Source organism: Tachypleus tridentatus, chromosome 4 (genome assembly GCF_004210375.1).
Source record: "Tachypleus tridentatus isolate NWPU-2018 chromosome 4, ASM421037v1, whole genome shotgun sequence".
Lineage (NCBI taxonomy): Eukaryota > Metazoa > Arthropoda > Merostomata > Xiphosura > Limulidae > Tachypleus > Tachypleus tridentatus.
In genome coordinates, this window is record NC_134828.1 from 44,583,320 (window position 1) to 44,600,301 (window position 16,982).

The 16,982-nt window shown below is 32.8% G+C and overlaps 1 protein-coding gene across 10 annotated transcripts in view; it reads right to left on the reverse strand.

Annotated features, from left to right (window-relative positions):
* Nucleotides 1–14,788, reverse strand: part of LOC143249002 (ketosamine-3-kinase-like) — a 31,485-nt gene extending 16,697 nt beyond the window's left edge. The window contains exons 1-6 of one of the 10 annotated variants that reach the window (XM_076498131.1): nucleotides 14,528–14,620; nucleotides 13,468–13,634; nucleotides 6,821–6,904; nucleotides 5,747–5,830; nucleotides 2,824–2,924; nucleotides 604–769 (exon numbers count right to left, since the gene is read on the reverse strand). In XM_076498131.1, coding sequence (XP_076354246.1) covers nucleotides 604–769; nucleotides 2,824–2,924; nucleotides 5,747–5,830; nucleotides 6,821–6,904; nucleotides 13,468–13,634; nucleotides 14,528–14,561 — 636 coding nt within the window. In that variant the 5' untranslated portion in view covers nucleotides 14,562–14,620. The other 9 variants (XM_076498135.1, XM_076498136.1, XM_076498132.1 and 6 more) reach the window with 9 other exon arrangements.
* Nucleotides 14,789–16,982: the final 2,194 nt, after the last annotated feature.

Sequence of the window (16,982 nt, forward strand, 5' to 3'; positions counted from 1 at the left end):
AGTTCCATGTTACCTAAGTGAATGTTGAAGTTTCATTAAAAAGAAAAAGAAATGCATTAAACAATGGCAGATGCAGGACTATTCTGAAGTAAGAGAAACATCAATACCACTTTGGAAAATAAAACAGGTGTTAACAGTTTTAATAATGTGGAAAAATAACTGAGGTTTGATGAACAATGGGTAAATCTCTGAGAGTTACAAAAAATCTTTAGCTTAAAACATTAACATCTTTTTGCTTTAGTGAGACCTTTAAGAATTTCCAGTATTTTTCCTTATTGTTAACAGTCATAACCATGGCAACAAGGAAACACTTTATACAGGAAAACCAGTCAGTTTTTGATTATATTTACATGTATCTAGGACCTTTTAGGTATTTTCTTATTGCATGAATCTACACAGGCTAATATGCAGGCAAAGACAAAAATCTGAATTGCAAGGATTTTGAAATCTTGAAAATGTTTTTATACTTGTGGTTCCAAAGTTCATGGTTTATGGCAATAAACAATAAATTCCAATGCTGGAAAAAAAAGATTAACTTTTTTCATTCACTGACCTATATTATAAGTATTTATAAAAGTTTACCAAGGTCATTCTGGTACTTACCACCCAATCATCATGCCAGGTGTTATCTTGAGGTATATACCCACAACATGTAATTGTGTGGAATCCAAACTGACTGACAAACTGATCTTCTAATTCGCTACTCTTATGGATAGAGCTGGCTTGAGCTTTGATCCTATTTCCGATTTCTGCATTGTGCAAGTGCATTCTAGGAGTAAAACCAAAATATCTGTCAACTAAATTGATTAGTTATTCACATGTCACAAACAGAAGTAAGTGTATATAAAAGCATTTCCAAAAATGTAAAGAGGTGAGTGAGGCCACCATGTTTGATTCAGTACATGAGCAATATATTAGTAAATAAGAAAGATGGAAGATTCTTATTTGATATTGTAGATTTTCAATGTTGGTAATTTGAATTCCTAATTTGTAAGACTCTACAGTCTTTGTATTTGGACAGCATGATAATCTAATTTTAATTAATGATGCATTCAACATAACATGCAACACAAAAATTGATAATTGACATTTCTTTTTTAATATTTATTTTTAAATTAAGAAATTAACTGATGAATCATATTAAAATTTAAAGTATAATTTAAAGTTTGATAGAAACTTATTGACATACATTTATAAAATAATACTTCAATAAAAGTTTGATGTGAGGCAGCAAATGCATTATGACATGGACTTTGACACATGACCAGTAATGATTAGGTTTATGAAACCTTTAGTCATAGCCTTTTTTACCCTAAACGTTAAACATTTTGATTTTTATATACTTGTTTTTTTAAAGTTCATTTTGCCAAGAATCTTCTTGATTTACTACATTCGTATGTAATACAGGCTAGTGAAGGCCACATGCTCAGCAAAGGCAGAAATTGAAGCCTTGAACTGGAAATGTTTTTGAGTAACTTCAGTTGTACACCCAGTGTACTATACTTATAATTTTTCTCAACATAGACTTAATTGTAAGTGTAAACTTCCTAAAAAATGTTTTTGCATCTTTCACAAACTGAGGAGCAGCTAGATCAGATTCCAAATTTTCATGGAACACTTCACAGAATATTATGTTTTAAATGCATTTTTAAGTTATATCATAAAACAATATTCCTTATTAACATATATTTTAAAACACACATTTTATTTTCAAATATCTTACAGACTGGCTGAAATATTTCTGTGAATTATAAGTGAAAAACACATCCTTACAGTACATTCTTTAATTTGTCAAAATGTATTTTGTAGTCTTGTTAGTTTTCCAGTAAATTTTAATGTAGGCTGGTTCAGTTAGTTTTAGAACACAATTTGACAAAAAAAATTACTCTTCTCTGCTCTAATATTACAATTGATCAGATTTCATTTTAGAAACTGCCACAATATGTTCTTTATGACTAAACTCACAATCACACAGTCTAGATGTAACTATTATCTATACCTAACTAACTCACATTACATTTTGGATATGTATTTATAGTTTAACAAATGTCTAGAACATTCCACATCCTATGAGATACTATGATGCAATACTCAACTAAAACAATGATAAAACTCAGGAGGTTCTAGTAACATAATGCAATAATGTAAAAAGCATAAATTCACAATAATTATACTTATCAAAATATGATTCTTATAATTACATAAACAAACCTGTAATAAACTATCACTTGTAAAAATACAAGATTTAGTATTCTCGCTACAATTTAACAACTAAAATAACAAAGTTCACATTAAACTTAAATAGTTGTGTGAATATAAGATGTTTTCTGCTTTTCTTTCATATATTTTATTAATTCTGTTCAATTATACTGAGCGTATTTCCTTTAAGAAGTATAAATTCAACACAAGAAAAATATCCATTTATCAACTTATTTTTCCCACTAGTAAAATTTTAGCTGTTTAGGAGTCTTCATCTTGATGGACTAATTTCATTTAGTTTCACAGATGCTATAAAACACCAGTGTTGTAATGAGCTTAACAAGCAAGTCCCAAATGTAGCTTCTCCCAATAATCAGGCAAATAAAGTCTGTAAACTCCAGAATAAACACAAAACACTATACAACTGATCAGTAAAAAACCATGAAGTATATTAAAAAAAAGATACAAGTAACTTTAAATTCAAGAAGACAAAAATTTATTGATTGTTCTAGAAATGTTGTCAATAATTAAAAAAGTACAGATAGACTATACATAAAGATAACAAACCTACTCAGAGCCTAACAGTTAAAACTGCTAAATAAAATACTTGTTTCAGATAGTTACTTTGCTAGGAGTTCTCCAAGTTTAGATGAATAGTGAATCAAGGATTTCATGTCAATGTATTCCATTACTAAAACTGCACCACCATCTGGATTGTCAATTACCTAATTAAAATGATATGCATAAGATCACATTGTAAATAATAACAACATTATATTGTAAATAAACAGTCTGTAATCACTGAATATAATCTAAACATGCAGAAAATGAAAAAAGTAAAAAAAACATAATAATACTCATTCAGCCAACATAAAATTTAATTAATGTTTATCTATTTCATGTTAAAACAATGGGCACGAAATTTCAAAACTACAATTTGTACATTCAGATTCATTACAACTTTGTGAAAATGCATAATATTGTAAAGGATAACTTTTGTAAAGTTCCGTTCTTGAATGACTAAATATCTTGCTGAAACAAAAAATGCAAGAATAAATAAGAAATGGAAAAATACTGATAATTAGATGTACAAATGAAACAATAACAACAAAACACATGTAAAAAAACAATTAAATCAGTGCTATAGTAAGTTTTCATTTGGTCTGAAACTCTGATAAAGATGGTGAAAATAACATTATTTAGCTGTACAACTTTTTCTAATAAGTATTATTTGGTGTTATGTAGTTTTTAGAGTAGTGAGTTTATTATATTTTAATCATATTACTTTAAAAGATACATTTTATCTTTTATTATGTTAGGTGTAACAAAGCTTAAGATTGTAACACCAAGCCCAATAGTGTAAACAGTTGAGATTGTTATGCCTAACTGTACTGTGTTTTATGATGTTAAGATTTTAAATTATTAATGAACACAAACATTAAAAACGAGCTACTATGTTTTTAACAGATTACTACTCTTCTTCAAGAGGAGATAAAGAACAGTAATCTACTAAAAACAGAAGAATAGTGAACTATCTGAAGGTGTTTGAGTTTTAGGCCTCTTTAAGAAACTATCACAACCTTTGTGTGTGATCCTGTGTGCTGTCTTCTTAACCACAGCCTTTAACAGATTATTTAAAATTAGCAATAATTAAGTGTAACTAAAGGCATAATCTGAAGTTGCAGTATTACATATACATATAGTCATTAATAGTATCAGTAATAATTAATAAGGGATTTTAATATAAAATTAATTTACAATTTAATCTTTAAACTGAGAAATGCATTTATTTTAACTAAATTTACAAATAATGTGTAACTATATTAATAGAATTATAAACACAGAATTAAAATAGCTTCAATATTGTTAGAGGTCATTCAGATATAAATTAGAATTTATGTGGTGCTACACATGCCAGGATTATGTTACGTTCCAAAACTGTGAGCTTGATTGGGATTAACAGGAGGTTCAGAAAGAACTTGTTTATGTGAGGGTATGTCTGTGATAACTTTAGTACAATTGCATTTCAGAAAGTGGTGAAATAATTACTTAGGAGCAGATAGAAATGGAAGACAGGAAATGGATAGTTATCTGAGGTAAAGATTATTTTGTGACAGTTGATAAAGAGAGTACTAAGTTTATAAGGGTACATAGTGGTTAAATAGCTAAATCTAAATAGGTGAGTTATGTTGGTATTTATATACTAGTTTCTAACACATTTAAACATTTCAATGCTTGCAATAATCCTGCCATTTCTATTGATACACAGAAGAGGTGGAACATCAACAGGAGTGAGAAAGAAGGAAGGCTACACATTTGGAAAGTCTGCATCAACTAGCAATGAACTGGACAAATCCCACACATGAAGATGAAGGGATGTCACATTATGATGGAAGAATGATGCATATGATTGTAACAGAAGGGGCAGAATAGTGGTGGGAAGTGGAAAGGGGGCTTTATTGAAAGAAGACATAGTAGTGGAAAACAAGGTTAAGCTGGCAAATAAAGGGTCAAACAACAGTAATACTGCATGAGTTAGAGACCAGAACAAGAATACAAGGGTGAAGGCAGAGAGAAGGATAGGAATAGAGGAAAAGATTACATCAGTTCTGACTAAGTACATCTATGGACAGGACTAACTGATGAGAAAAGTGATACTAGAAAGGGGTGAGCGTTGCAATGAGTAAAGAATCAAATGCATCTATCACATAAGTAGCAAGTTGAAAACACATTCAATGAAAGTTTTTAAAGGTAATGGGACCACTCTGTGGATAGGATGTGGTCCCACCAAGAAAGGTAATACATTATAATATTCATTGTGTCCAGGTATAGTAGGCTGTTAAACTTACCTGATTGGAATTAGCTATCTGTGTATGAAGATAACTATTAGTTTCAGAATCAATAACTAGGCTTTACTTTAAATAATGCAAACAGTTCTGACTAACTGAAAAGAATTTAAAAGAAAGGTAAAAGGATGCTTCTGGGATGGATTACCACATGGGGATAGGTTAATATGATGTTCCTAGGAATGGATTATCTTCGGTGATTGGGTTAATAGGATGCCTCTAGGGATAATTTTTGTTAGGAGGATAGATTAATAAGATGCTTCTGTAGATGGTTTATCTTAGAGAGATAGGTTCATAGGGTGCTTCTTCAGAAGGGTTATCTTACAGGAATGAATTAAAATCTCTTAATTTATTTTTGTCATGATAAATCTATAAGATTATTTTTGAGATCAATAGGACAAAGATTTTCAATACCTCTGAAGACAAATGGAAGAGATAATACAAGATTTAGAAACACAGGGTAAGCTACAGTTATTATAATTTTATTGTAATATAAGGATCACTGTCTCATGAAATTGATTGCCACATTTCCATCAGGAGTAATGAAGGCCAGCATTTTACAAGAGATTAATAGCGGATTTGATAACTTCCTGAAAAATAAAATGAAGAGGTTGCAAATTTTACTATTCTGAAAGGTGAATATGTAAGGACATTCTCAAAAGAGCAAGTGGATCATTGCCATCTATAAATTGTTACATTACCATATATGGTTCTGGAACACGAACAGATTTTGTTACAAGCAAGGCTTTCAGTCCTTCAAGTTCTCCATCAAACATTCTTCGTGCCTAAATAATAGAAATGTTAATAACATATGATGTTAGGACTGAAACATGCAATTATTATTTATAGCTTTGTTTCTGATGTATATCAGAAAATGATCACAAACTTACAAAAACACTGTCATTATGGCATTACACGTCACACTTTTTAATCAAAAACATTTAATGCAACAAAACTACCTGAATAAAATACTGTGAAAGATTATCAGAATAATTCAATAAATCAATATCAACTTATTCCAAAAAACTTATTTAGTGAACATGAGATATTTTTATTAATGAATAAATCTACAGTTATTTTTGTTAATCAATTAAGAAGAATTTCATTTTAATATTTAAAAAAAATTATTAAGGCAGATCTAAAAGCATTTTACCCTAAACCCAAGTACAAGTGTTAGAGTGATTAAGAAACAAAGTGAAACAATGCATAACATTATAAATTTTCACTCTTGATGTACTAAATGGAAAATGTTCAAAATATGTGTACAAAGAATTATTCTTGCTGCATTAGGTTTGAAGCTTTGTTGTTTATGGAAATCAGGAATAATGAAATTTTGACTACAAATTTCAAAATAGAGCATTTCGAAGGGATACAACAAGAATTATCTGTTGTGAATTTAGCAGCTGAGTTAGTTGGAGACACTGAGCAGAGGTGGGAAATTTAAAACAAAATATTTTTCAATATTCAAAACAAATATTCCTCGCAGAAAGAAAAGGGTAGCTGAAAATAAAAAAAAACAACAGGTAGGCTCACAAAGGGTACAAGAAATAAAATTAAAGCATCAAAAATTTAAGAAATATAACTTGACTGGTATTAAAGAAGATTTACAAGATCAAGAAAGTTCGACAAACAAGAAATTAGGGAAGTTTTAAAGAGCAATAAAATTTCCGAGCCACATAATATTTCCCTAGGAGTTTTAAAGGAGGTTAAGGATTGGATATATGATACACTTGCCAAAATGTTTTGCAAGTATTGAACAGTGGAAAAATAAATACCAAGAGACTGGAAATTAACTGATGGTTGGTTGTTTTATTTGGCGTTTTATGGCACAAAGCAGCTTGGTTATCACCGTCAAACATCTGGTAAAAAGTTAAAATTTAAAAAAAAATTTAGTAAAATTCATAAAAGGAAATTAGGGTAAAACAAAACAAAGTTTAAAAAACATAAATAGCATAAAACCAATGTTTACATCTAGTCTACAACGTCTAGAGAAAAACTACAGTAATACAAGTTGTAAAGAGCTTTCCGTAGCATAATTGTAATTATCATAACTCGACAGAAAGACTAACAGGTAAGTACAAAAACCACTGTCAGGCACCTGAAGTTGACTTTTCCAGTCCTTGTTCCGAGTTATTGGACATTATGGCCATTTTCAAAAAGTAATAAAAGTGTTTAAAGACTTGCAGAAAAATTTTAATAATAACTTTCCAGGATGACTAACGGGTAGTTCAAACAGTAGCATTAGTCACCTGAAGTTAGCCTTTCCAGTCCTGGTTTGTCGTATTTTGACATTATTGCCATTTTCTAATATCAAATTGAACTAAATGGCCTTTGATTCTTAAAAAGGAATCACATTAAAAATGGTCTAATGTATAAATTAAAAAAACTTAAATGGTATTTAAAAGATTAATGGCCTTTAAAACACAAAAACATTTCCAAGGTGAACAGTGTCATCATCATAAAACCTTGTAACAGAACATGTTTAAAGTGGTAATGTCGTTATGACTCTCAAGAAAGTAAAATGTGGCTTACTCTGACCTGAATGTTACATAGACTACATATTGGTGCATCAGTTCAAGGTAAAGGTAAACGATGAATTAAAAACTGTGACCAACACATAGTCTACTTAGAACAACTTCCTCTTTCCAATCCTTATGGAAGTGAGACAGCCAAAGTCCAATACAGGGATTTATTTGGAAAAGCTTGTTTCCACATTGCTCACTCCAAGTTGACTGCCAGCTTGCATGGAGCTGAGCCTTGAATACAGGATCATAGTCTATGTTTGAAACATATGTTTGAAATATCTGCCAGAGCAGATATATTTAGCTGCTGTGTCGACAAGCTCCTTCCCGCAAATACCAATGTTGCCCAGTATCCAGAAAAACTGGATAGAAGTAGATGTTAAAGAGAAATGAGCCAGTCAGTTTTGAATATCAGTGAGAACAGGGTATGAACTAGCATGAAGTGATTCCAGGGCCAGTAGAGAACCAAGCAAGTCAGTATAAATAGTGCAGTTTGAGTACTGCTTGGCTTCTATGTGATCCAGGGCAAGAGAAATGGTGTACAGTTCAGCATTGAACACAGACTAACAGGTAAGTACAAAAACCACTGTCAGGCACCTGAAGTTGACTTTTCCAGTCCTTGTTCCAGTCCTGAACCACAACAAACCATGGCAGAGCCTACACAGTCATCTGATTTCAAACAATCTGTATAAATGGGAATGGAAGGATGGTTTGAAAGATGTTCAACAAGTACGATGGTACTTCCAATCTGGAGTGTCTGCTTTTCTCAGATGATTTATAGGTAGGTCACATTTCAGAATTGTGAGAAGCCATGACAGGATGGGCTGACCAATGGATATAACAATGTTATCCATGGATAGACCCAATTCATCCAACTGCACCTGGATACAAAGGATAAAAAGAGCAATAGCAGATCATCTGTTCTGAAAAAGTATGGCCCGCTTAGGAAGGAAAATGCAATCCTAGCTGGGATGCTTTCGTAAAGAAAAAAGTTTTGAAGCATATATTAAAGATTATAGCAAATGGCAGAGGTGCAAAGAAAGTTCATGAGACACTATGAATAAGCTCTGAACTGGGAAAGTGCAGAGAGCCCCAATGCAGAGCTGAAGTCATTGGTGATGAATGGGGTCCAGCATCTTTAAGGCCAAGGTTCTGACAGAGCCATAGACCAGTGATCCATAGTCAAAATCATGGGAAACGTGTCGAGGTTTTAGGAATACATTGAGCAGCTGCTTGTATAATACAGTCAGTTACTGCTGCCCCACAGTCGTCTTTTAATGGCTGACAGATGACGGCAGGATCAAGTTTTGTGAGAGCAGTGAAAGTGCCCCAGTCTGCCTGATCCATCTTCCACCAGGGCACGTGGGTTGGGTGGCATTGACCATGGCATGTCTCTCAAAAATTATCACTGCCTCGTAGATTATTGTCAACCCTCAATGAAAAATGGAATAATAATGAAGAGGAGCAAAGTGAGAGATCAATAGCAGTAAAGAACTGACTAGGTGTGTGAAAATAAGAAAAAGAACCCGTATTGAAAAGAGAAAGATTGTGATCAGAGAGAATACGCTCTACAGAACGACCCCTCCCACCAATACCAGCACTTCCCTAAAGGGGATGATGTCCATTAAAGTACCCCAGGATTAGAAAGGGAGATGGCAACTGTTCAATGAGAGCATCAAGGTCTGATTGATCATATGTCTCTCCAGATAACAGGTAGAGAGAACGAACAGTGATGGTATAACCCAAGGAAATGCGGATGGCTACGGTCTCCAAGGGTGTGTTGGGTGACAAAGACAGGGTGGGCACACGCTGATCAGCCAATAGTGCCACCCCTCCATGCACTCATCCATTACACAGCCTGTCATTTCTGTACAAAAAAAATTGCCAAAAGGTTACTGTATCAGCAGGTTTCAGAAGTGTTTCCTGTAAGGAAAGACATACAGGATGGCAGGAAGCAATCAGTGTTTTGATATCATCCAGATTAGAACATAAACATCAAAAGTTCCATTGTATCAAGGTGGCCATTTTTAATGAAGTGTAGGCAAATTGGCTGGAAAAACCCTTCTGTTTAAAACGTCTTTCTTCTTTACTGTCTTTATTCTATGGAGGTTTATTGACCTCCATGGATCCTGCCCTTGGTCGATAAGGCAGGTCTTTGTTGTTGGAATAGGAATCCAGTGACTGACGACGTGAATGAATGATTGTTTTGCATCTTGGGGTGGGAGAAGATGTATTTGAAGAAATGCCTGTACCTGGAACCAAAGGATGTGGATCTTGGGGTTTATCAGAATGTACGGAAGAGACAGAGATGGATGTAGAAGTTGATTCTTCAACTTTTTTAACCATGGAGGTCAAAAGGCTTTTCATTTGTTTTGAGAATGATTCTCTTGGAGGCACAGAGAGATCTATCTGCACTCCCACTGTAGTTGTGGAAGGAAGTGCAGTCGCATATATCTGAGATGAAGTGGTGGACAGCAATTTTCGAGCTTCAGGATAAGTAATATTATGAATCCTTTTCAAATGTTGCACCTCATTTTCCTCCAACCATTTAGGGCAAGAACAAAAGTAGGACAGGTGATAGCCATTGCAATTGACACAATGTGGGTCCGCTTCACACTCATAGGCATCGTGGTCCTTGCAACCACAACAAGCACACATCAGGGAACCACGACATGATGACTTTGAGTGACCGAACCTCTGACACTGGAAACATTGGATAGGGTTTGGAATGTATGGCAGTACCCTGCACTTAAGATAACCTGCCTTGATGGTAGTAGGTGGACTTCGTGATGTAAATGACAGAATGAGGATATTGGTTGGCATCATAACTCCATCTCTGCAAGTAGATACGCCTCACTGCAGAAACACCTTGAGTGGAGATACCAGGGAGAATCTCAGACTTGGGGATGTTCTTCAAATCCCTCTCAACAATAACTCCTCATGATAAATTCAAAGTAGCATGAGGTGTAACTGTAACAGGTATATCACCAATTACCTTTGAATGCGAGAGGAGTTCACTGTGTTGAGATGTGGATGTTTACACCAATATGTCACCAAATCGAAACTTCTTTACTGACTTTGGAGAGCCAGCAAGTCCCTCTAGTTCCTTCTGAATGAAAAAGGGAGACATTTGCCCTAAAGGTTTGTCTGAAAGAGAATGTAGAATATGAAAATGAGGTACAATAGGTGTTACAGATATTGAAGATTGCTGCTCAAAATCTTCAAGATGTGGGTGTTTACCTATGGACTGTTTTTTCACTATTTAAGTTTTTATTTGGAGGATCTATAATAAAAAAAGCAATAAATCAGTGCCCACTGACACTACCCTAGAAGGAGATGCATTGCAATGTTAAACAAGGCACTGCAGCAACGCCAGGGTATCGTGAGCACTATACCCAAACACCAGTATCAGATACGATGTCCACAACACTTATTGAACACATCCAACACTGGTACTTGGTTAACCCTAGCCCAAGTGGACCTGCCAATTGACCCAAGGGGGCCACCTCAAGGCTGCCCATATACAGGAATTCAAGGCCAAAACGGTGTGTTAGGGTTGGACCCCTTGACTACCAGGGTCCTCTCCTCCCCTTCACGGGTCACCATGCACGGCAAACATGTGGGTGGATGTTTAGATCCCAGAAGAGGTAAACTGAAAGAACAGAACTTTCCCTGAGAGGTCCCCTCAACACGTACAGGAATCCACACCAAGGGAGAAATTAACTGATGTCACTTCTGTCTTCAAGAGAGGTAATAGAAGTCGTTACAGTATTTAGAGGCTTATTAGTCTTACATTAACTGTGGGAATAGGTTTGGAAAGTCTGATAAAAGATACCTTGCAAAGTGATTTAACAAAGTTTAGAATTTTACTGGATAGTCAACATTGTTTTATTAAGGGAAAAATCTTACTTCACAAATCTTTTGACATGCTTTCAAATGTTACTGTATATGTAAATGAGGGTAAGGGTGTAGATTTGGATTTTCAGGAAGCATTTGTCAAAGTGCCACATGAAAGGTTTTGGGAAGTCTGATAAAAGATACTTTGCACAGTAATTTAACAAGCATTGGAATTTTATTGGATAATTAACATGGCTTCAATAAGGGAAAATCTTACCTTACAAATCTTTTGACATGCTTTGAAAAGGTTACTACATATGTAGATGAGGGGGTTCAGTAGAACATGTGCATGTTGTGTGGCTTGGGCAACAAGTCAAGGTGTTCATGTGACACATACCTACCAAAAAACGGAAAATGCAAGGACAAATTGTTCCAGGTCTACTTACCAAGGATAAAGAAAGACTCGACTGGTTAACATAGCTATGAAGAGAAAGTACAGTTCTTAGTAAATGGAGAGTGGCCTGTATTATAGTGCAAGGCAAACACCCCAGTCACACTTCTGGTTAAAATATGCATACACTCGGTCTCATACCAGCAGTATTACACCAGGAAGGGGAATTCTCTATCTATCTCCTCAGCAGCTTAGGACTGAGGTGAGGAAGCAAGAGTCCTTCCACCACTCTCCGAGAAGAAATGGAAGGGAGAGTCTCATAAAGAGAATAACACCAGAGAGGTAGGTTGGTAGACCAAACAGGAATCATCTTATATGTACAAAATCCCACAAAAAGGTCACTGAAAAAGTTTCTTTCAGAAAAATCAAGAAAAAATATTTAGTTTGAAAGTATACTAAAGCTCCCTTTCTTATATGTAGTCTCTTACCAAATCAATCTAAAGACTGAGATTCCCCATCTATCTTAATCATACCATTTACTTAACTTCAAAGGACAAATTGTACTTTGTAGTCTAGCATCAATATTGTAAATTATGCCCATACCCACCTCATGCTTGGGATGTCTAGTTTGGTTTTAATATGATAAGTGGGGATTAGAAAGTGCTATTTACAGCTAACATACAGCACTCATACTAGGGAAATTGTGACTATTTACAGAGATTAAATGAACATCACAAGGACTTTAATGCCAAGATCTAATATGCTTATGTAACTCCAATCACAGATTTCACAAAAAACTAGTGATGTAAACAGTGAAATCCTGATGGTACTTTATATGTTCATGAAATTATGTTTAGAATTATGCTCTTAGAAAATTTACTCAAGCATTCTTATTAAGCCAAAGCTACCTACTATAAACATTATATCTGGTTGGAAGCTAATTTATTGATACAATAATTTTCTTTCAATAGCAATACACACACACACACACACATGTAATTATATACTTGTCACTACAATCATTTTAAATGCAAGTCAAAATAATGTATATTTTTGTTTTTCAATTTATGTATTTTATTCAAATTTTAATACACACTATATGCCCATCTTTACCAAACAACAGGTTTTAAACAATACTCTTTCAGCTTCAGCAAATGGACACAAAAAAGTGCCTCCCAAAAAAAAGGTGTTAATTTGTTAAATGTTTGATTAGATGACAGAAAAATGTGTAACACTATGTTTTTAAAACTCACTTGACAAGATTTGTTCAAATATTATTTAAAATCCTAATTTTAACATTGGCTTCATAAACACCTGAAGTTTCCATGATTCTAGTTACATATTCTGATAAAAAGGGTTTTGCACCTGACAAAATTATGAATTGATATCATGTTTAAACAGATCTTGTCAGATGCATTATACAATCATATAGTTTTAAATATTTTTATCTTATCTAATAAAAGTTATAATAAATTAACTATTTTGTTACACTCCCTGTATATTCTATTGCCACCACAAACTGTTTTTCAAAGTAAATTCCATTTATTTGCATGACTTCTATTTTATCACTTTATTTGTAGCTTTTATATACCTATGCCTAAAATTTGTTTAAACTGTTTTCTTTCTTTTTTAAGAGTTCAAATTACTAAAACTCTTTTTCAATTTACGTTACCTCTTGATTAGTATTTCTTTTCACAAATACGTGACCATTATCTGTCATATAGCATTCTCCTTCATTAATGCAACCACCACCACCTCTTCCTGTTCTTTCTAATTTTTTTGTATTCATGGCAACCTTAATTTTCTCTTCCATAGTTCTTCTTTTGTTATTTTTCAAACCTAATTTTTGTAGTTTAAAGAAAAATAGTCATATTTCACACTGTTACAATACATGAATATATTGTTTAAAATGTTGTGACATTCTGGTTATACTTTTTAGTCATAAAAGTTTTACACCATACTATATTAGTATTACTCTCAAAAGATGAAGCAAACTACATTTTGAACATTTAAGTAAATGCTCTTAGTATTATATTATTACATAAAATTAAAAGAAAAATGCTAATTGACAGATTGCACTAATTTAAATATTTTTATTGACAAAATTATACTGAAAGAACAAAACACTGAAATGTTAAAAAAATTAAATAGCACATGAGTTGAAGCACTAATACCGTATGTTTGACAGAGTACCTAGCAATAATAACTTATACTATAGCCATCAACGATTTATAACTTACGAGCATAAGTTATGTATAGAAAGAGAATATAATAATTTCAACGTTCCTAACGAATATCAGTTTGTATTCTTCACTATAAAAACAATAAGACAGCCTAATTTTATATTGAAACAAGTATATTCTCTAGATAAAATATTCGTTCATATACTTTGTACATCATTTTTCGTTAAAACACCATTATGCCACTACTACTATTAAATAATACGCTTTCGTACCAAATATACGTAGAATATAAAAACTACTATTACAATTCAAAAAATTTCACTATCTCAAAAGAGTTAAATCGATTCCTATAGTATGCAAAAAGACAAAATATAATGTTTTTAAGATTATGTAAGAAACATCTTAACTTAAAAATTACACAAAACTAGCGTTTGAGTTGAATAACTGCAACACAAATTCAAAACATATAACTAATATTAACTTATTCACCATAATATTACTAGTTATGCAAATAAAAGTATAGATGACGCTCAAAATCCTATTACATACACGAGAGATAAAAATACAAATTATTGGCAATCATACATTCTTGATAGATAATAACAAGCTTTTAAATACAATAAATAGAAGTAGCATTCACTCAGTTACATGAGACTACGATGATTATAAAACTACGTGTAGTAAATTACATGGTAATTTGCGTAATACAAAAGATATTTACCAAAACCATTTCACAATGGAATCTATTGCGAATAAAACATTCTATTTCTACCAGCTGTAATATTGCAATGTCAAATTGACTTCCATCATAAAATGTGGATTTTTTAAAATAGATTACTTTAATTTTAAATTCGTTGCAAGGATGAGGGGTTTGGGAAATTAAAGAAGACGAAAATGTTAGTCCAAAATAGAAGTTATGGAATCAAATACGGCTTGAAATACGTTTGATTAAAAACTAAAAAATAATGGTATGAACTTTTCATTAATGGTAAATAAAATGATAGAATAGGAGAAGGGCTCTTAGGACATGATACACTGAGTCTGATTACAGTTTGGTAATTGCAGCTAGATGATCAACTTATATGTTTCTTAAATGTTTATTTATGAAGGTTTAAGCGATATTCCTTATCCTGAAGAAATGTTAAAGGGAAACAAAGTTTTAAAAGATGATCAGATTAATTATAAGCTTATTTTAAATAATCTAGAAAGCTTAAAGAATAGAATCTTTTGAGCGAGATAATATTTACCTTAAAGTTCTGAAGGTGGTTAAGAATTGAAAGTATCCTAACATTACCCCTTTTTCAACTCAGATAATAAACATTTTCTGGTTCTTAAAGGAGTATTTGTCTTACATCATGACAAAAGTATTAAAAATTCTGATAAAAGGTGATACAAGAAGTCATTTAATTAAGGTAAAAGTTTTGTTGGACAGGCATTATGGTTTCATTAGATGAAAAATCTTGTTTTACCAATATTTTGAGACTATTTGAAAAAGTTGCCGATTATATAGAGGAGAGTGCGGGTGTGTATTTGGGGTGTTTAGATTTTCAGACAGCGTTTGACAAGATATCACATAAAATGCTTATTAATAGACTTATATCTATAGGTGTTCAGGATAGACTGGCTAACTGGATAGAAAATTGGATGGGTAGGGCAAAGGAGAGAATTAATATAAATGAAGTTCGGACAAACTGGCTTAATATCGTGAATGAAGTGCCGCAAGGCTCAGTACTAGAACCTTTACTGGTTTTTGATTTCCATCAATGGCTTGGATGTAGAAAAACAGCCTTTACTGTAGAAAGTTGATTTTGGTAGGTCGTTATGTCATCACGTGTATTATGTGATAAACTCTTAATGATGCTTGTGATAGCTTTAATTATGTTGTTATAATATTTACTAATATTGACTGAGAAAATAGAACTTAAGTTATGAATTAGCTTCAACTGACATAGTTTATTCTCTAAACAGTCTGTTGCAAAAGTTTTGTTTGACTGGTAAATATAAATAGGCAGTGAAGAAACTGAAGAAAGACCTCTTGAAAATCCTTTCATAAAACAAATGCAGGTAATTCTGTATTGGGAGCAGTCATCACAAGTGTTTCAAAAGATAGATTATCTAATGAGCAGAACAGCAAATTCTCCAAACGCATTGTTTGAAATACGAGTCATTTCTATTTTTACCTATATGAACAAATATTTACATTCTATTAAGATCATGCAGACGTGAGGTGACTAATAAATTTTATAAATCCGAAAGGTAAAATGGAACACTAAAATATGATAAGAAAGTAACATGGCCTAAGATGCTATTGAAATATGTTAAATCGTGAGTGTTACTTTAATGAATAAGAAATGGCACAGAACGAATCTTGATCAAAGTAGCTCAATATAGCCCGAAAACAAAAGCATAATGGGCACAGTGAGATTCATTAAAAGTATTGCTAAATTACAACTTGAAAGATAACAGTTGAAATAAATCATTACATACACAGTCACTACATCAGAAGTACTTCATCACCTTCACAATCTTTCATAAGTTGTACATTTAAAATCAAAACACTGCACAGAAGAAACAAAATGACCTAAACACAACAGTACTGTTTTGAACCACCACTTCAAAAGCGTTACTGTCAATATATTTAGTCCACTTTCAAAAATAAATTATGAAAGTAAATGCAATTTGGTTGTGATGAAAATTTTTACCAATTGCTAAGAAGTTGGAAATAGAAACTCTATCAAGAAAGTTCGTTGATGAGTTTGTTTCTAAATTTAGATTGCCTATGGAATTTCACATTGATCACTACCGTTACTTGGAATCAACGTCATTCAAAGAAATGCACCAAATTCTTGGACTAAAAAAGTCGAGGACAAAAACCTTTTATCCTTCTTCTGATTGAAATGTTGTATAGCAATCTACCACTGGGCGGATTTTTTTGGACTATGCAGTTAGAATAAAATATAATGTTACTCTATGTATAATAATAACAAGCTTATTTTCTTCAATG